The sequence below is a fragment of the Haliotis asinina genome, chromosome 15 (assembly GCF_037392515.1).
Source record: "Haliotis asinina isolate JCU_RB_2024 chromosome 15, JCU_Hal_asi_v2, whole genome shotgun sequence".
NCBI lineage: Eukaryota > Metazoa > Mollusca > Gastropoda > Lepetellida > Haliotidae > Haliotis > Haliotis asinina.
The window spans coordinates 27,052,094-27,075,000 of record NC_090294.1 but is presented as its reverse complement, the minus strand read 5'-3'; the positions used below and the strand labels follow the sequence as shown (position 1 = coordinate 27,075,000).

General features: G+C 36.3%; 1 protein-coding gene across 1 annotated transcript; it reads left to right on the top strand.

Annotated features, from left to right (window-relative positions):
* Positions 1-5,451: 5,451 nt before the first annotated feature.
* Positions 5,452-22,343, top strand: LOC137265136 (hematopoietically-expressed homeobox protein hhex-like). Its single transcript, XM_067800451.1, has 4 exons — positions 5,452-6,324; positions 19,609-19,796; positions 20,659-20,709; positions 21,104-22,343. Exons 1-4 carry the CDS (start codon positions 5,817-5,819, stop codon positions 21,275-21,277), a joined length of 921 nt encoding a protein of 306 aa, XP_067656552.1. The 5' UTR covers positions 5,452-5,816; the 3' UTR covers positions 21,278-22,343.
* The last annotated feature ends 564 nt before the right edge of the window (positions 22,344-22,907 follow it).

Genomic DNA, 22,907 nt, shown 5'->3' with positions numbered 1-22,907 from the left:
CTAACCACAATGAAAAAATATGTCTTACGACGAACTGCACCTTGAATATGATAAGTAAATAAGTAAAAACGTTACCTATGATTTCGCCATGGCCTAGCTGGGAGACAAAACACAAATATTATCATAGAAATGAATATCAAAACAGTGCCGAGACGCTGACGGTGCTGAAGAACGAGAATTAGTGTTACGTGTCTTTGGAAAATAGCAGAATAAAATTTACGTCTCAGTCGAAAGGATCCTTTGTCCTTCCACAAAATATCCTAAAGCATATATGTTCTTTTAGTGATAAATGATTTTGACATCGCTACAACCCTTTGCCTCCCCATTTCATTCCGTTCCATGAGCAAATATTAATTGTGTCTCCCCTTGGGTCTGCAAATAAAATCTACTGATAATACAGGCCATTCAAAATCCCTGTTATTGAACCCACTAAAAGCCCCAGAAAGGCCCCATATCCCAGTTTTATGATGTGTTATACTGAATAAACACACGACGGAAAAGAGGACGGTTTAAGTAAAATTTAATCCCTATGTGAATCCCATGTTAATGCTGTTTCTTCAACGGTTTGTTTCAAATGGGATATTTATGACTGAATTTGCGCAAAGAGAAATTATGTTTGCCACTTGTCGCACATATTGCTTTACAAACACCCAAAACCGTTTCATTTTTATGCAATTGCCGTAATACTGTGGTAGGCTGGCGTACAAACAAAACGATAACTTCTCCATACACTGTAAACAAACAACCCACTCTCCACTGTCTGACTGGCAGCTTGTCTTATTTAAACGCCAAATGGGAAAGGGAAAAGAAATCGTACACTGATCTGTCTTATCAATGGACCAAGAGGCCGAGCAAGACGTGGCGCCAGAGCAAAATACAGCTATATAAATGATTGTTTGATAAGCTAGCACATACGGACTTCAGAACTAACGACTACCATCTTAAATTTCACTGTCTTTCTGTGTCCCAAGACCAGAAAAAACTCCTCGTCTCGATCATGCGTCCATTAAATGCCCTTTGACGTTTAAACCTTCGTGTAAATGTATTGCAAATCATTTGGATTGTAACGCTATGTGGACGTTTTCGGGAGATGAGGAACGTACGTTACCAGGAAACCTAGTCACAAGTGATTATATATATTGATTTTATGATAAATTTAATTTCAACTTGATTTCAGTTTATGGATGTTCATGAAATGTTTCTCTTAACAAGGAAATTAATGTATCATGTACACTTGCCATCTTATTTCCACAAGTTTTCCTCTCCATCACATTCATATTGATACACTCTTGAACTATGACTAAATAAAAGACGCAATTTGAGAAATGTTTTCAAACACAGTTAACGAATTACAATATATACTACTGGTTCGGTGTATAAAGCAGGCACTGTGATTTTCTATTTTATTCACACAAATGTTATGCAGGTTTACGGATTTCGAGTACACTGTAACAAAGAAGATATCTACAGTTTGTTCATGCAACATGTAATAATCACCTCGAATGAATTTATTAAAAAATCTAAATTAAACGCAAAAATAAGCATCTTACTATCTTACTATTTAGTTCAAACAAACATTTGACAAATATATGTAAATTTAATATATTTCCAATGATTAAAAAGTAAAAGAACTGACAGATGCATTTCAGTTTTTTTTAAGTATTTGACGGAAGACACATATTCACGTTGTATGTGGGCCGTGGGAAATGCAGTCTATGACTCACCCATCTAGATACATAGGAAATGACAGAGATACGACTGTCACCGTGCTTGTCGATCTATGTATCCGTACATCTCAATATTTTACAGAATTTGAAAATTCAGTCTAGTGAATTACATCAACGAGATACACTATATGCGCTATGCGTCATGCTCCATGGAAATGACGTAACTCCCTAGTAGCCGAAAATATATGAATAAATATCTAACATCGAATGTTAGTAGTTAGCATCCGTTTCAAATATGTCACGAAAATAAATTAATTATTTTGGTAACTATGTACTTTGGTCGTTTATGCAAAACTGTAGCTTATTCATGAGTTGTGTTGATTTCAAAGATTTTTGGTAAGAAATTTGCTATATAGCCTTGATAATTATGGCATTGTTTCTGTGCATATTTCTGTTAAATAATTCTATGTTGGTGTGAAATTCCATTATGGAAAATATACTGTAGAGATATATTCTGTAGTAATATAAAAGTATTTGGTGGTGTTGTATTCTGTATACACACTGCATTGATACACTGGGTAGATATCACCTTTTGGGGTAATATTATGATATTTGTGAGGCGTGTCTGAGGATGTAGCAGTCTGATGGTATAATACATGACACTATTAATACTTGGTATATGACATGACATGAAATTATTTGAAAATGATGATATGATCACTGTTATAATAATATTAAATGAACTGAAAGTCTATGATATACCATGGTATTCGTTCGATTCAACTTGCTTCTCTCTCTCCCTCTTTCTCTCTATCTCTTTCTCTCTCTGCGAGTAAATATGCTGTGAAGACTGGGCACAGACAGTTTCATGACATGTTACTCAAAATATTCCATAAACCCGACCGGTTTTGTTCCGTATATGTTACTGGCATAAAAGCACATCGATGGCAGAAAATTGAGAAAGTGTTTCGGAGAAGTTAGTATCTGTTTGCGTTCAACACACGCGTTATATGGAAGTTCCAGAGTGAAGTGGTAACACCTAAGCACAGTATAGTTAAACAACATCATATCAGTGAGAATATGGAATGTCACATAAATGTCTAACGTGTAACGTCCCGCATCTATACGAACAGTTTACATCAGTTGTATCGCCATCTTTTCATTTTCTTTGTTGCATTTTCATGAAATCTCCTCATAAATAATCACAACCTTTCAGTTTACTTAATAGAGTGCTTTTGATTTGTACTGATGTTTCATGTTCTCATCCTCTTGCTTGTTTGTTACGATGGTCATACTGCGTTAGTTTCATGATTATTTTAACTTATACTCAACAATTCATACATGCTTTCTGCAGTTATTGGCTATTTCATCTCGGGTCAGATGATGCTAAGTTTATGTACCCTGCTTCTTTGTGATTTCATACTGAGTATTATCCGCTCGTATTTCGTGTTACTTGGAACATGGACCTGTGTGATTTACCTACATTTACAGACAGAAGCATTTACACGTCACCTTAACAAGACAACTGTGAATCAACAAAGATATCTACAGGGAAATGTTCTATTTTAAACCCATCCATGAATATGTATCAAATATTTATTTTACTTTTTCAAACAACTGTCTTGTTGGAACAATATTAACCTTATGTGTTACGCCAAAAGTAGTTTTACTTCAAATTGTGGGATATGTGCATATTTGACAGAAACTTGGATTCAGGCAATATTCATTGATGATAAATGTGATGTTTCGTAATTGAAAGAATCATCTCCATACACAATACAACCTGACAGATAGTACAATCGTTGTACAACGGAACACTTCTATAACAATGGTGCGTTATGTTATACTTATCGTACAATCTGTACAAGCATTTCCCACGCGCATGTGTGTGTTCTTCGGTGATAACAAACAGTTGGAGAAATGTGTTGCGCAAAGCGGAATTAAATTGCGGTGATAAAGGTCCTGTTCAGTTTGAGTCACTATTAAGTTTTGTGAAAATGCATTATGCTTTACTGCCGCAATTGGACAATTCCTTCTAGATCTGTACTGCAAAGATGTTTTGTAAGTAAATGCAAAAATAAATACAAAATATATGTATGTATGTATGTATGTATATGTATGTATGTATGTATGTATGTATGTGTGTGTGTGTGTATGTATGTATGTATGTATGTATGTGTGTGTGTATGTGTGTGTGTATGTGTGTGTGTGTATGTATGTATGTATGTATGTATGTATGTATGTATGTATGTATGTATGTGTGTGTGTGTATGTGTGTGTGTGTGTATGTGTGTGTGTGTGTATGTATGTATGTATGTATGTATGTATGTATGTATATATGTATTATTATATATTATCTTATTATTCTGTTGCAGAATATTAATTAAGCCTATATTATACTGTTTGTGTTACAGATTAATAATACGTTACATTTTGTATACAAATACAACGCCATGAGGGCGGCTAACAACTAAAGGTTAACAGATATTTCATACCTTTTGAATACGCTATGCTTTATGTTTGGTCAGTGTGATATCGACACATTAACATGTTGTTATTCCAGGCAGAAATACACATCCATTTGCAAAAAGAAATCAGATTATCCCGATTTGCACAAAATTTATGTTGTATCCTGAATGAATACGGAATTAATTTTATTCAACACAAACTTTTCTTCTGACCCTTTATATTGTTATTTGTCAGTATGTGACTCTTTAGAGTCTGTTGTACCAAGAACATACGATATATAGCATATTCTTGAATGGACACATGAAATGCATGATATATATGGTACATGTATAGCATGTGTGGTGCATATGTTTGTGTTTCTGTGTGTGTGCATGTGTGTATAATGCATATCAAGGCCACGTGTCATATAAGTCTATATTTTCTCATGCAGTGAGACATAATATTATATTATACAAATGTTCCTTTTTTACCAAATCAATCTTAATAGTGTCAAGTAATTTACCTCGAGGTCAGACAGATACTTATGGGAAGTGTTCTTTCTGTCATACAGGCATTTTATACCATACCAGCTAGATATACGTATATGGTTTTGACATACATGTACACTTTATATTCATGTAAAGTGCGTTCTAAATATAAGATGCCACTGAACACTGATGCTAATGTTCTAGCAATTTCAAACGTCAAAATCATACTGTATTTTCTGTATAGCAGTCCTTAATTTGCATCCTTTATAGCAGAGCAGAAGAATGGCTATGGACAATCTTCAGCAACAGGAAAAAAAGCAGAAAAAACAACCCCAAAGATAAATCCCCCCCCCCCCCCCACCCTCCGCCCATAAAATAAAAAAGCCCCGCAAAACAGCTCGTATTTTTTGTTTATAGGCGAAATTTGTCCAGCCATATATGTTGATTAACCTCCTTAACCATACTTTATATGGTTCGTGTTCTTGTAACCTACCAACTAATGTACTTCAGATTGTTGAATGTTTGTCCAAAATTGCTCCAAGTTAGGTAGAGTACATAGTTGCGTAAGAAACCCCGAGTGAGTGAGCGGTTTAGACGACGCCCGTGTTAGATGTGTTCAATAAGTAAGCTTAACAAAACACTGTAAGTATCCCATAGCTGGTTTCAGCTTATCTAAAACAGGAGGCGTGGCGACAAGCAGCGGAACAGTTGAAAACTTTCTTTAGCTTGATTGATGCTTGTTGGATCCGCCCACCTCATATACGAATTGGGAGGTAACTGACTGCGGGCTCCTTTCCTCTTCGGGAGAGTCCATATTTGAAGTGTCGGGGGTGTGAGGGGACCATGTCAGAGTATGTCATCAATCAGGTCCTGGTAAACGAACATGGGTAGATGCCATTAATTATACGAGCTGACCTATAAGCATCTACCGCTACTACTTCACAGTGATAGCGTCGAATCGCCACTCCCACCTCCGTATGGTGGCTTCGCCTCGACATGTGACGAGATGTAGTCACTTAAGGGCCTTTAATAACACGGAAATTTAGGAGTAGAAGATATAACGGGTATTGTGAGCAGTTAAGCGACATAATTTAATGAGCGATGTGAGTAGAACAATGGAGTGAACTGTGTTATTTGATTTCATTTCAGTGATTGCCTGGTGGTACAAAACGTGCTTTTGCATATCGGGACTGTCTTTGGGACATACCAGTGAATGTTTGATGAAAATATTTCCCCTGGAAATTCGTACGGAAGCAGACGACACTTGCAGACGACATTTGCCAACGTCGCCATGATGCATCCTCTTGCGCAGCATCCCCAGCATATCCTTCCAGGGGGGCTGTCAGCACTGTACCCCACCCTCCAGACATCACCGCCGGGGGTACAACACCACGGGAACACTTCTCCAGGAGGACAGACGTCGTTCCGAATTGATGACATTTTAGGCAATAGTACTAGTTCATCTGTGTCAAACTCTACACCAGCAAGACCTACGCCTATCAACCCAGTTGCTCTCCAATCTAGTCCAATTTCACATACAATTGCACCCCCGAACTTATACAAACCTGTGGCAGTGTACGACCCTTCCCTCCTCTCACACAGTTACCTCACATCGCCAGTGGCTTACAACGGAACATTGCTCAGTCAGATGTACCCCTTTCCTCCATATCGTGCTCACGAGTATGCCTTATTGGATGGGAGACATCATGCGTTCTCAAAAGGTGAGTTCCATTTCGTTAACGTATGAAAATCATCGCTGATGTTCACCACAAATAGCAACCTTTAATTCGGATATCATAACCCGATGCATACAACGTACCCTTAAAATCAACTAAAGGTGTAAGTAGTTTCCCAACTCTGTACACCACGCGACAGAGAGGCATGATATGTTTACGGAAATACCTTTCCAAAACGACCTCCTCGAGACAGTCATAACGTTACACGCACGATTCAAATCCCGAAACACCCGTAAAACCACGGGATCTGCCGGACTATAGTTTCACGTATTTGCTGAATAACCTAAACAAATATGCATGACAAATCTTTTGAACTCTGAGAAAGACATATTTCATCCGGGTCGTGATCCACCCTCAATGCAATATATATTCCAAAGTAGGTCATACCGGTGTTTTAGTTGGCCGTTTATGTATACATGTTATATAAATCACCCCACGTCTGTGTGAAATATCCCATGTATTTTGTGTAATGTAGTCGCTATATTTATGTTGCATTTATGTACATATTTATTCACCGAGCTGAATTTCTGTAGACATACGTTTTCATACAGAAACTACCACACAGATACGGATAGCGTGTGATCTGACCACGTCTGTAGGTATCAACGGACTATCAAGACGAAAATATAGAGCGAAGTTAAGTCAGGTTTTTAATTATACAAAAACATTATAAAAAACGCACAAGTCACAGGATAATAGGTTTTCAAATAAATGCAATGTTCATTTACAAAATATGAATAATCACATGGCTATTTATAATGATAATTGCACAATAATTAATTGTGAAGAGATTTTTTCATATACTTAACTTGTTAATATAAAATACCTTTTATATTGGACATGCATAATTTTGGATCCCCACTGTTTTATTAGATATGCAGCTAATTACACCGACGGTATGCTTCCGGTCCGACAAGCAAACTTTAATTCCAATGTTCATTAATTTTTGCTAGAATTATGAATAACCATCTCATTGTTATCGAACAGAAGTTAAAAACCCACCAAATTGTTAAACGTATCGTCTCTCAAAAGCAGCCACCCGGCAAATTGACAAGGCATCTGAAGTTACATTGTCCGCCAACACTCTAGAATCTTGCACTGATCCTGTGCGCTTTCTGCAATCTGATTGTAAGTTCTAACCCCAAACACCCTTTTATGTTAATAGGGGTACCAAATACTCTTTCATTTGCTACAAGGCTCATAATTCGGGGTATACCTTTGGTATCAGCTTTAAGAATAAGAGAAAAGCAACGCATAACGCTATTTTACGGGCAAGATCGTAAAACGAATCCTACTAAAGTGCTTTTCACACCGAAGTGACAAGAGATGAATTTCAGCGCAAGGACACATTAAAGTTTCCAACAGCAAAATCTTGATTTTAAATCAGCGATTTTTAACACTTGAAGGTGCATTTGTGTGTAGGGTGGTCAATGAATACAATAGGGTGTTGGAACCTAATAGTTTACTTTAGAAAATGATATTATCTATTCCATGGACATTTATACTGCATATTTTATTTCGTGATACACCTGTTTTTTCATATTTTGCTTGCAGTCTGCTTCAGTATCTTACTCATGTAAAGGATAGATATCACTAGGTTTCACATATTATTTTAAAGATTATTATAATATAACTTTGATATACATATGTAAAATGTCAACTGATGTGAACTTATATCATTTCGCAAATTTCGAAAGGTTAACACGTTTCAGTGAGGATTTATTACCATTAATGTATTTGTTTCTACGTTGTCCGTAAGCGTACGTCAATATACATAGAGTGAAATATTTTCTTATTTCAATATCATATGTGTTTTTAACCGTGTAAATATAATGTCAAATGACAAATTGCCTTGCAAAATCTCAGCTTGTCCAAGTCACCGTACACCGTTTGAACATAGATGGTAAAATATCTGTAATATATGCTTACACACGAAATCGACTATATATCACAAAATCAGATACGGGTAGATATCATTTTAATACGGGTGTCCCATCCCATTCACTTTATCCATTAAACGTCCAGACAACCTCTCAACTGCTCATAATATTGAATTATTAAAAGTATGTTGATTTTGTGTTGATTTCATAACATTTCCTTTGAAGTGACACCCAATACCTCGTTCAACCAACAATTGTTTGACAAAATTGTCTGACTTTGCTTTGGGTCTAGTGCCTTATCAGGAGCAGTATAAAAGCATCTCCGAATGCACGTAAACAGCAAACAGAGCCCAATCGAGGACTGTGGACTGTAGTAATTCTTTGCGTATTAGGCAAATTTGCAAGCCATCATTTGGAATTGTGATAAATCTATTTAAAACATGAGTTGCGCAAGGCTCTTGATAGCCCTTGAAAAATTCAATCCAAATTATATAGCCTTTTTATCGTTCGTATTTGACTCGACTGGTGATTATTTGTGCTCGAATATGCAATCTACTGCTGGTTTATAACGTTTGGTCCTTTTCATAATTGGAGATTCCATTTTCGGTAGATTTATATTCGACTAAATATTATTTCTCACAAATCAGTGTTAACACAGGCAATAATGTTATTCTTCTTAACTTGTGTAGTTTTCGTGCACTTATTTCATTTCAATTTTTTATCGATGAAACCATATAGTGTCCATCTCGAGTTTATGGTGTGCAAAAAAACGTTTAATCAACTACATAGTTCATGGTGTATAGTAACCATGTTTCACAAAACGCAATCACTATTTAGGAGCAAGAATATTCTCTTGGATTAATGTTTTTCATTTTCAGAATGCACAAACCTTGATTTTCTGATGTAAATTACTTCTAACATGAGTAACATAAACGCATATATGAACCTACAGCATGAATGTAGGTAATCATTATGACAAAGAATATAGAACAACATCTGTACACAAACAACTGAGTCGAAACCTTAAACGTTATTTATAAAAAAAATTATTTAACGCCCAAAATCTTTACTTTCATTTAAATGTGTGAGGTTAAACCAATCAACTTAAACAATTTCTCACGTAACATGTAGAAACACATTCTGTTGATCTGAACAATGCCATGCCCCTACCCTTCAAATTGAATACAAATACTATATGACAAGCAAATGAAACTAAGCACCCATGTGTCATGGTGGCTAAAATGAAACAAACCCCAAATATACCCGTTAGTGATATATGAGGACCTGACACCCATAGTTGTATATTTTCGTGTTTGTAGGGTTTCAACGGTTGTTTCCAGCCTTGTGATGTTTTGATAACGTTAGCAATTTTATGTGTTTATGTCTATACGCTTGCCTGACGGTTTAGTTTTCATACCTTGAATGGTATAGCGCAGCATGTCAAATTGTAGGCTTAAAGTTTATACGATCACATTCAAGCTTTTTAGAGTTGCTTGAAGCTTCCACAATTATAGCGCAATAGTCCCCCAATGTGACATATTTCCCTAATCCAACATTTAGGGTTATCAGACGCAATAAAATGGGTCAAGAGTCATGGACAATAAATTACATCTTAATTTCATGACATGCTAAGGGTGTTAGTAAACACGATTAGCATAAGAAGCAAACAGCTTCTGTGTGGAATAAAACCACCTCTTACAGATTAACAATTAAACATCTATGTATACTTTGTGGTCATGTGAACATCAACAAAAATGGTGCATGTTTACAACAGATGGTCGTACCACTGTTGAACTTTACGTTGTAAATATAAAAAAATATGTTAAACATAACGTCCAGAAGCACACTAGTGTTCTGGATTCACAAAAAAGACCTTGATCAACGACGGTTAAACGCATGTTAGCGTTACGCTGCATTCGTTTAGCTGTATGTTTTTTACCATCGTGTTTGCTTACATGAAACATGCATGAACTGACGTACAGAAAGCTAAATATACTGAGACTGACGGGTAGTATGACAGTGATGAATTATTCCTTTGCGCAAAAGGCCCCAAATGACCAATGTTTGAATAATCTTAAGTCAATCCCTTTTATTATAATATGTATTAAATAGTTTTCTTTAAGTCGTGTTTTTTCTTTATGATGAAGATCTTCCTTCACTGTTGCGGACATGACAAAGAATAAAGCGTCTAATCTGATTCAAGATCATTTGAATATTATCTCTTTGATGTCTGTTTTAATTGTTTTCACTATATTTCATGTTAAATGGCTCTTTAATAACAAATATAGTATTCTACGTGTAATCATTCCAGTTATTTTTACGTTTGATCATTTTTACATTTGATCATTTCACGCGGATGTACATGGCAAATGCTATATTCAACACTGACATTCAGCCTTTTAATTATGTTAATAAACTAACACCAGCATAAAAGGGGAATCTCTCACTGAGCCCAACACATGTAGAAGGTTAATACGCTCCGATAGAGAAAAAAAATAACATGTCTTGCAACGAAAGTGGATTTTGGTATCATAGTGCACGTTCAGATGAAAGTCAGTTTGATGTAACAATCCAACAATGTTAAATTTGTGAATTTGTCGAGTTTATCGCTACGTTTTGTATAACATCACCAAGCCGCTGATAGCTCATAAAGCCAGTCTCGCGCTGTTTACCTATTTAGCAATGTGGCCACGAGTCACCAATGTCTCAAGATACGCATCCAGTCATTGCAGGTAACGTTCCTGTTTTGCCATGTTGGTCAGGCATGCAATTCACGTGTCCGCTGACCGATGACAACTGTTTGAAGTCGAGACCATGATAAGACTCAAGTGGACATTGTTGGACACAACAAGTGGTTAAAATGGACCCAATCTTGTACCAGGGTTAACCCGATTACGCATGTGTGTCCATTACGTTATTTGACCAAACTGGTGTAAAGCAAGGTGTATATTGTGTTCTTTATCTTTTCATAGAAATACCGCATTTATATGGGAAGGGGGTATAGCAGTGTATCTACTTGCTGGAGAATTGAATGACGTACATATCGTTTATGGTAATAGTAACACGATTTGCGGTAAACCCTGTGTTGAAATGAACGTCTTTTCCATCTTTCTAACACTTGAACCCGTTACCCCCCTCTGTAGTGTAAACTCATGTACATTCATAAAGAAATTATGTTGTCATTAATGAGTTCAACAGTTCGAGTCATTATCGACTTACATTATGCCGTTTAAACCGTTTAAACAACACGAATACAGAGCTTGGGTGAAAAAGCTTGCCTTGCACATATGTCAACACATTATGCATTATTGATATGAAATGGGTATATAACAATTTTCTTTATGTCGTAGCACGTTTTTCTTGTGTTTTAGGGCTTTCTGCAATGTGTGATTACCAGCGTTTAAATATGCAATTAGTCTGTTCCAAAGTTAATCCATATCACATTCATTCAAATTCACCCACATCTCTTTATATATTGGTAAACTGTTGAAGGAGATTACACACTTTTAGAACTACATAATGGCTTCTTATTGATTATGCATATGATTTTGCGTCCTTTGTAACTTATCGAACCGAATGGACGGACTGACCTAAAGTCAAGTTACTGGTATAAACAACACCGTGATAAAAATGAATCTAAGGAAATGCAGGAGATGGCGAGTGTTTATGATACTGTTGACAATATCTCCAGTTTTCATCCCTCGCTGCGACTAATCTTGTACCGACAACAAAAAACATACCACACGCCACGTGATACTCGGACATAATCATTCAGTACACAAGAAGGCACACAGGGCAAACGGTGTGCCAATTTATTCTTTTGTTCTTGACAAAACTGTTGTGTTAAAACAGAACGATAGTATGTACAACAAAACAGATTTAAGAAGGCTACTCATTTACGAATTACTTATTTTTTGATGGACATAAATAGAATAATTCTGTGTACTTTGAGCGCGTGGAACTGCAAAACAATGAAAACACAATGAAAAGCTTCAAAAGTATTTAAACGGTTTTATCCATATATACATCTCTGATATGCGGATCAATAGTACTCTTCTATTAACACAGATGCTCAGTAACCACAGTAATATACAATATGTATTTACTACAAAATCAAAGTAAAACAAAAAATGTCCTCTCAGAAGACATGAAATTATGCAAAGATTAAGTATTTCCGATGCAAATGCCCCAATATTAATTTGGAAGAAACGTATCGTCATTTTGCATCCCTGAAGTTGCCAGCATGGTGTCAAACAAGGTGGTAGTTTTGTCCCCTGACTATTTATGGGAAGACCGCAGTTATCTTAGAAAGACGGGTATTTTTGACAGTTGAGATGTCGGATATATACTAGTCTTTACCACGAAAATGGCCATTCAACAATCGAGATGTTAGTGAATCCGAAGTCCTACAACAAGGGGTTAGAACAGGTTACATAAGATATTTCTACTAGAATCCTTCCGCCCCATTATGCATTATGCGTTACGATTTCCTGGCGGATGTATTTCTACTGAATTGCAAGTGACTATGGTGTACTATAACATTCCTTGGAGTGTAAACAAAGCCAGACATTGTAGACGTAGTTGAGGTAGAAGTAGTGGTGGTAGTAGAGAGTAATAGTAGTGCAATGTGGTAGCAGTAGTAGTTGCTGTTGTATCAGTAGCATTTGAGTATCCTCTTCTAACCGTGTGTCGCTTGTTGTAAGGGGCTAAGGCTTCATTAAAATATCGAATGTAGAATGGCTATTTTACTTAGTAAAGACGGCCATTTTCGCGGTAGTATATATCCGACATCTTATCTGTTTAAAGTACCCGTATTTCGCAAATAACAGTGATCTTACCATAAATCGACAAGGGACAAAACTACCACCTTGTTTGACACCATACTGGCAACGTCAGGGATGCATAATGACGATTTGTTTCTTCCAAATTAGTATTGAGGATTTGCATCGGTGTCAATGTAAAGCGTTGTACATATTTTAACTCCAAAATATGAGTCCGTGTGTACAAGTCTAACATGGCGTATGGAGAATGAAGATTCTGTCCACAGTATATTATCCAGAACAATAGCTGACGGCATTTTGCATGTTATGACGTTATGACACCAAAAACGTTCGCCTGCATCCACATTGTATGAACCTGTGGAGAAACCTGATCACCTGTCTCATACTTAAAATCAAAAGGGATGTTGCCGCTATCGCATTTGAGCAAAAAGGAGTCCTTTTGTGTGCAGGGTTAAAGTATACTTCCATTTGTAGACAAATCTTATGAATGACGGGTGCTACCAATAGGACAAGACATGTTTACCTTTTTTGAAAACACCTGGTATCATCCTTGACATTGACAGCTATTATCCCCTTAACACCAAACTGAATTTGTTTCTAAGGATAGTCACGGCTAGTCGTAACAGTAACAGTATTCTTTTGCACTGACGTTCACTGACGTTCTATATTTGTTACAATGCCATTGTGGGTACAAGGTGATACTCAACAAAAGTTAAGGATCTCATGATTTCTTTCATACTGCTATAGGTGATCTGTCATGGCAAGGGTCACTAGGTGTTTTCATATCATACAGTAAAACTGCCTTGGCAAGTATATAAACGCTCCTTAAAGTTGTTTGAGTCGTGTATATGTAACAAATATTTGAGATATCGGTTTCTTATAGTTTGAATACGTCAAACATTCATTTCTCATTTTCACTGATGTACTAGAACAAAACAATTGTATTTTAAAATATAATGTCTAAATATATCACAACATTACACTTTACTGAGCTTAACAAGTTTGACTTAAACATAGGGCACTTGCTTTCCAGAATAAACACACAGGCTACCAAGTAAAATATTTGTCCCTTATTTTAACCGCATAAACGAAACAACGGTTATGTCACAGGTGATTTTTATGTCCTGGTGATTATTTGTAGCTTACATAACAATTATACCAGAATATGAAAGTTCAACTTAAGTTCAGAATATCATCAGCTGACAAAAGTGAGTGAGTTGTGTTAAAGAGAAAACATTTTAAGCCCATTTCACAGCTTGACTTATGCACTATCCACACAAAGTGACAAATATCATTTGACCCACCTGATATCCAGAATATTTCGCGATTTAAAAAACTATCCGTTCAAGATTGAACCCGAAGAGGCCACTGTGGTTTTGCAGGCGTAGAACCAGTATTCAAATTGTTCACTGAAACAATGGTTGCCCCGATCAAATAAAGAGACCTTAATCTTTGCGTTGCTTTAAAGCGTCACATACCATTCATTCAAATCCATTACGAACCAAACATTGCAATAATTATGATACATGGATTTGCGTCTGTCAAACAGTTCTCAAGGGAAACACTATTTGTATTTGAGTTAATCTGTCATTCCAGACTTTGACTTCGAGCTTCGAAAAAAAACTACCCAAACCACTTGAGTTCTAAGAACGATCACTGCATTGAACAATCAGGGATTATATACAATGATTGTGTGTACAAACTTATGTCTACACAATCCTTTTCCAGATATTTAACGTCTGAAATGCTTTCATTATTGACAAACATCGGGAGGGGTTCGTGTGGTACCCGGGTGTTTGACACCCAGTCAAACAATCTCGCCAAGGCCCAAGAGATGCCCAAATTGATGGCACTTGGCGGGTGACGTGGAGGGTTATATGGATAAAGCTCAAATTGTTTTTATCGGGATGATAGTCGGCCGGCGCCCTCGATAAGCCATAGATTAGCGCAGCCGACCAATGTCTGTTAATGGTGTGAAGGTAATGAAATTTCATATAAACTGTATAGGCTGACGTAGGTTGATCGGTTTCAAACGCCTTTTAGAATGAATGCGTTTGATCCACATTAACAAAGCCAGTCGTTTTTTAACTGCAGTAAGTCAAGAAATAGGTTTTGATTTTACGATCACTGTCCTTTTTTATAATGTTTTTACTATTTATGATTTGGGGAAATTCTGTGTTGCCTTGGGGTTAACCGCCACTCAGTTGTGACATTTTGAAGCAAGCATTGTGATTGTTAATCCATGGTACTGTCATCTGCACCAGAGTCAACTTTGTTCTTTCTGATAGTGCGAACTTAACAACAGTTCTAATTATATGCTTGATGATGCTGGTGACAAAAATAATAATAGATACTGATTACAGCGTCCAGTGAAGAACTAGTCAGATGGATACTAGACGGTCTATAAAGGATTTATTATTATGTTTCTTTTTAATCTGTAAAACATAATAATAGTGCCTTTGTACACCGTCTACTATCCATCAGGTTAGTTGCTGACTGGACACTGTAATCCTAATCTTATTGTCTGTTTACAAATATGTAAAAGTATTACTTTTATTTTTGAGTAACATACCAAATTTATGTTCTGTCGTAATGGTATAACACACATATATTTTGAAATGTTTTGGAAACCCTTCCTGAGAGGCACATGTAATTATGTCTCAAGTGCCCATAACACATGAAAGTATGTATAATTATACATATTCTCGATTCATCTGACACATCTGATATGCCTGACAGATCTAGTGCCTCCCTTTATTTATGGTAGGTCTGCAACCTAAAACACAGCGTTTAATTTAAACATTGGGAATTGTATGTCAGGGTGCATTACTGACCACCACCACCCCTCCACACACACATCCCCCCTTTGAATATTTTTTGTGATACTGGGTCAAATATCATTCAGTGTATGTAAATACATATTTATCGAATTTACAAATGTTGAAATATGCATTTGTAGCATTTGAACGGTTTGACACATTGATCAAGCGTTTAATGTGAATCTCACTCCAACATTGTGTAAATATGCATAGAAAAAGTGCAAATAACTTTACAATATCAATTTATATTGAACACGGACAGAAAATGACATTAAACCAACGTCACATTCCTATTTGAGTTACCCTTTTGCAAGTCTGGCAGCAGCGTCTATAGTTGAGCGAATTAGAGGGTTTATTCTTTCAGTTTTGAGGATAAAATATGAAAAAACAATACTGATTTATTTGCGTAACTGTAAAAGCCTTGAAGTCTTGAATGATATTCTTGCGAAAAGAGTCAGTTGATTATGATTATGTAAAGAAAAGCGACAGAATCTTTTCCATTACATGAAATGAAACTTCAACTATAAAGCTACGGTATCTACGATGGAGAGACTATTCATAGTGAAAAACAACCATGAAGTGCAACACGGGATGCTTTTATACATCTGAACTTTCCATCCCCCAAACCTTGATTTCGTCTGAAGAAATCAACTTTTAAATCTGAAAACTCTCCAATAAATTTGAGGAATTGGGATATTTATTCTGATAACGAACTTTCAATCTGCTGGCTTACCCTATCGAATTTCTTTTTGTTTGTTTATGTTCTTTAATTGAATACCGAACAATCAGCTGTCACATCCATTGATATCAAGTAGGTTCATTTTGATAATTGTTTCATATTTCAAAGTAAATGTAAATAGCTGTGTCATAAGTTTAGTTCATACCAGCAAGACTCTGTAAGGTAGACACGTGTTCATCACGTGACATGTGAGGCTCGATATATTTTTCTTCTGGCAAGATATAAATGAAGTATGATTACTATATTCGTAAATGCTACCTTGGTCAACAAACACACAAAGAAAACACATTTCATTGTGTATTTGTCTCATATGGTTGAATGTTGAAAAACTAAGATATGTTTTACTGAGCACGGCGTTTCAGTGAGACTTTTCCTAGACGATCTGACATATACCACCAAATGGCAAACAGTTCTTGTATAATTCGTGTCGAATTGAGAAGACTGGTTGTACTTTTCGATTGGTACAATATTTATTTTTCCAAATCAATTGGAAACCCGTTCCAAACCAACTGAAACCCTGATAGTGCGCGAACTAGAGAATATATACCTTTTTTTCTCTATTCGTTTGTGTTGGAATTTCGTTGCAACAATATATTCTATTTTCAAATGTATGTAATATGCTATTAATTTATATCTCATTTATGAAATTTGAACATCACTGTAAAGGCCTAATTAATTCGAAAAGATCGAGACATGTTTGAAGATACTTAAATACTGATTTGAAATCAAATAAATCAGTTTCATAAACATAACGTGTGACGTGTGTGTATAAAAAAACAAATGAATGAGGTTAGGTAAAACCAAACTGAAATTGTAAGTCATTTTACACCTCTGGGTACTGCATTATTTAATAAGCAGTAATTAGCAATATCAATAACAATGGCAAACAAATGCTCACACTGTTTCACACGGTGAGGGTGTGTCTGCGTTAAGTAGTGCCAAATGTTTCTAAAGTTTCTTAAATTAGAGTTTAATGATTAAATCGTTTCTGTACTTTGCGATAGAAGGGAACAATAATGATAGCAGAAATCTGAAGGGTCCACTTGCCAGTGAAACTGACACTTGTATATTTCGTTCTGAAGATGGAATGCATTGCAATGATAAGAAGGAATAAAGTGTAACTCAACATTCAAATGTACATTCAAATGACATAAGCACTCATGTTTATTTCAGATTATTGCTGAATCTCTTCCGTATGTAAGAGTGCCCTCGCAGCTACTCTTGAAATAGTCCACACTAAAACAGATGACAATTTGAAAATGTATACTTCATAGGAAGCGGTCAAGATGATTGACATTTGGTGCTAATTTTAGTGTGAAATGTGTTTGTTTTGTCACGTATGGCCATTACTATCAGGACTCACGCGACTCTGGTTAAAGTGTTTATTTCACCCACGATCTGAGTGAGTGTGATAGTCACAGAAGGACCGCGGTGGACTTATTTCAGACAAGAAATTGCTAATTGGAATTGACTCATTTCCTGATCGCGAGTCTTTGGGCTGTGGTGAAATTATAGTCATGATGATTATTATCATTAAAACTGGGGTGATGATGACTACGAAACTGACAACGGTGATGATGATGATGATGATGATGATGATGACACATTTGCACGTGCTCTAATGTTTATATCTGTACTGCTTGTCTTGTATTCGTTTCAGATGGGTACATGTGTCAAATATAAATTCACTTTGGTTACTTTGTATGTCAGTTTATGCTATGTTAGTTATCTATTTGTTACTGAAACTGTTTTTGACAAACAATGTATGCATAACGTAATGCAAAAGAATACGTAGTCTTTATTATCCTCCAAAACATTTTCCATTTTATGCAAAGTTCCTGTGAAAATCATACGAGTGAGTGAGTGAGTGAGTGAATGAGTGAGTTTAGTTTAACACCGCACGTAGCAAAATTCCAGCTATATGGGATAATCATATGAATTGATCTCTGAAAAACAGTGATGTTACCGGTTGTTCGCGAAGTGTTTAAGAATGTCCAGTCGTTCATTCACAGATGCAAGTAAACATGTGAAAAGACGCTACAATCTGACTATCGCAGACTTATCCTATATTGCATCACTAGTACCAAAGTTTAAGCAAAATACTACTGTTCTACAACTATAATACAACACTTTCACTCAAATATTCATATGCAAACCACCAAACCTTCATACTCAAACTGAAAACCTATTCTGTTTGACATCGAGGTTAAAGCTCTGTCTTCAGATACACAGATACTTGCTGAAAACTTCACTTCAATTTGCTTTTGATCCCAGCATTTTATCTATATCTTTGTCAACCACGCACCAGTCCAAATGTGTATACTTGGATAACGATGGTTATAATCTAAAAATCTCTTTATCTGATTCATTTGGACGTTCTATGCCTGAAACTAAAATCTTTCAGACAGCTTCTACTTCTTATCTCGCTGGGCAGTCTTCCGTTGACAAAACAAGCCTACAAGTACCAAGTTAGAGCGTAGGAAATCATTGAACTTGGGGGCAGAATATTTCCTCGTTACTTAAGGACTGGCGCACGCATATTATAGTAATTGCTGCGCATTAACAATGCTTATTACAATTCCTTATATAATGTCTTGTCGTTTGGGAAATAGTATTGGAAATGAAAACGAGGCTCTCTTTGAAGCGTTTTACTTGGACCCTTCCGAGTTGGGTGAAACCTGAGCCCTCTGTCAGATTAGTTCTTTTATAATGAGTCTCGCTGGCGCCTGATTCGGAAAAGTTACTGGGTCTAGTTTTAACAAAGGAAATTACAAAAACTTGACCTCCAACTATTGTTCTCCTATAAATAATTATCAATCAGAAAATATGAACCCTATAGGTTATATATAGGAAATGCAAACAATTAGTAAAGATATTTTAGATTTGCAATTGTTAAATAAATATCTATGATCTCTTGATCTGTAAACTCACACACAACAATGTTGTCAAATTGTGTTCGAGAATCTTAAATATATGAAATAGTTGACGATTCGAGAAACATTTATATTCGTCACTGTTTTTCTATTTCGATTTTGAATTTATTGTTCCAGTTGGTCCCAAGCCACCGTTTCTATGGAACCCGTTTATTCAGAGGCCAATACATAAAAGAAAAGGTGGCCAAGTGAGGTTTTCTAATGAGCAGACTGTTGAGCTGGAGAAGAAGTTTGAAACTCAGAAGTACTTAACACCACAGGAGAGGAAGAGGCTTGCTAAAGTATTACAACTCACAGAGAGACAGGTTTGTTAGGCACTTGTCTGAACTATTTAGTTGTTTCATTAAACTTCCCCGTCTTTTACCACCATCCAAATTCTCACTCTCGGGTGAAAGGAGGTACATACCGATTTTTAATAGTTTCAATAAAACAGGAATGGCCATTCAATCGTTATGAATTTTATACAGTTATCAAACTTGTATTTTGGACCTAATGTTGCCAAGCATTCGGCGTCTGTTGTGTGGTCAAAAGCTTGAAAGAAATGCATTTAGGTGCCCGTCAGTATAGTGTCCTAATAGGATATTAAATGACAACACTATAAGATATTCCATAGGGCATTCAGAATCATCCCTTGAATTGTATTTAAAAAATATTTTGACAAAAAAAAACACACAAAAAAACACAAACAAACAAAAAAACAACACTCGATACAGGTATTTATGACTCTGACTTTATAATGTCTGCAAATCACTTGAAAACAAAAAACTGATTTCAAAACAAATGTAAATGATAAACAATCATCAAAATACGTATGTGATGTTCCCCAGGGAGATGAAAATGATATGCATTATGCACAGATCCATTACCAAATATTTTAAATTGCATAGAATCATTAACAGATATATGGTAAATCTAATGTACATGTATTATAAATTACCAAAAATATTATACAATGTATATGAAAGGAGATACTGAATGCTGGTGCATGTCCTGTAACATTTATAATTATACTGTTATCGTTTAAAATCTAAATCTTTGTTATAGTATGTTCCTGGTAACATGTACATCTCCATATATGTCAAGTGAAATGATGAATTCATATACTGATATGTAGAAACAAACAGTGCGCCTATATATCTCGTGTTTGAATTTCGAATTTTTTTGTAGGTCAAAACATGGTTCCAGAACCGACGAGCGAAATGGAGGCGTCTAAAACAGGTATTCCGCAAAACGGATAATTCGATATACTTTGCGACGCAAATTGAAGCATGCCTTCATACATAATAGCCCCGTGAAGATCCGGGTTAGAATTGGTCTTCAGTGTTCTTGTCGTAAGTGGCGAATAACGAGATCGGCTGCTGACTTGGTTGACACATGTTGTGTGGATTGATTATCATGCTGTTGACCACTGGATTGTCTGGTCGAGACTCGATTATTTACAGACCGCAGCCATATGATTTGAATATTGGTAAGTGCGGCGTTAAACAACAACAAACAACAAACAAAATACGTTTTTGACTGTGTTATGAAATGGTCTCCAAATTCAAGTTTTTAACTGTTTGGATCTGCTTTTCAGTTTTGCTTACAATGACACATGTCAATCATATTTCAGGACACCCCCACGAGTGAAGATAACGAGAAACACGAGGCGGACGACAAACGAAAGGAAGTGACGTCAGCGCAGGGTGGCGCAGACGACTCTGAAATGGCGGGTCAGACGTCAGAAGATGAAGATGAACAATCTGATGATGAAATAGACGTGGAGAATGAAGCCGATGGGACATGAATAAGCGGGTATTAACTCAGAGCAGTTACGCTCCTGGTAAAGGGATTGTGCCATGGAAATATTTCATTGAGAAAACACACAGGCGTGAGTCAAATGCTGACGCCCACGTGACTTGACAGGAACTCTCGCGTGACTTAAAGACCAAAGATGGTGGTGCATTGCACTGAGAGCAACTGTTCAAAAGTGCTGAAGCCCATATTACGGAAGAAATTAAGCCAAGTTGAAAGGCTATCGGAAGTGCTACATGTTCCTTGCCCTACATTCAGCAGAGGAAAAGGTAGCGAAACTAATAAGACGTGGAGTGCATTTTTATATATCAAATCCCAAATTGGGTCATTAGAAAACTACATTAAAATAAGAATATTTCATGATTTGCAGAAACTCATTTGAGACCATGCATTGCATGTTGTTAAACACATATGAAAAACTCGTTATACCGAGTTTTGTTATTTGACTGTAATTTGTGGTTTCGGCAGTACCTCAAGCTAAGATGATTTTTAATGATTTAAATATTCGTCTTTGTATCTCTGAAATAGCCAATACTTCGATAAAGATGTCCACGATACCTGTATCAGTTTGCCATAGTCGAAAATTTGAAAATGCCTAGCGACTATTATTACGATATACCGGTATCACGAATCTCCTTAATGAATAACGCTTAACGTAACTTAACGTCACTCAACGTCATTTAATCAATAACGTGCTGTCACAATATGCATTTAAAACAATACTTCACGTGAAACACATTCCATAATGAACATGCCTTGTCAATTACATTGACAGAATATAAACACTTATAGCCAGTATATAACTGCTGTATGATTTTAATTTATGCGTAAATATAAGCCAATCATTTAAGCCGTCTTGTTAATGCTTTGCACTCAGAGCTTTGTTACGCTTAGGCTGCTGCCATTTTTTTGTACATATTGTTTAGTGGTACAATGTTATCTGTGCTCGTCAGTGTTGAACCACAACCCGATCCGCTTTAACATTGTCGTATGTGAAGGTATGAATGTAAATCTATGCAAGTTATGTATAATGTATGTAAATAAAATACTTTACTGGAGTCAGCTTTGTTTTTATAGTGTTCATCCGATTATGTATAAAAGACTAATTGTGCGAACTGTTCGACGCTGCGTCGTTGTTGACCGGCGACGTGATACCCGAATCGAGATGTCGCAAAACTCATTTTGACTCACGACGAGGAAATGAATCCAGTGGCCACATTAATCGAAGTGTAAGTGGCCTTGTACATATGAATCCAATAGGGGAATCCAACTCAGATTTATATGATATTTTGACGTGGTGTTAGTGGTACTAATAGACTTGGTGTACAGGGTATCTGTAGACGTGGTGTTAGTAGTACTAATATACGTGATGTAGCGTGTATCAGTAGACGTGTTAGTGGTACTGATAGACATGGTGTGTGTGGTACTAATAGACGTGGTGTTAGTGGTACTAATAGACATTGTGTTTGTGGTACTAATAGAAGTGGTATTAGTGGTACTTTTAGACATGGTGTAGAGGATATCACTAGAGGTGGTGTTAGTGAAACCAATAGACATAGTGTTTGTGGTACTAATGATGTGGTGTTAGTGGTACTAATAGATACAGTGTAGAGGATATCACT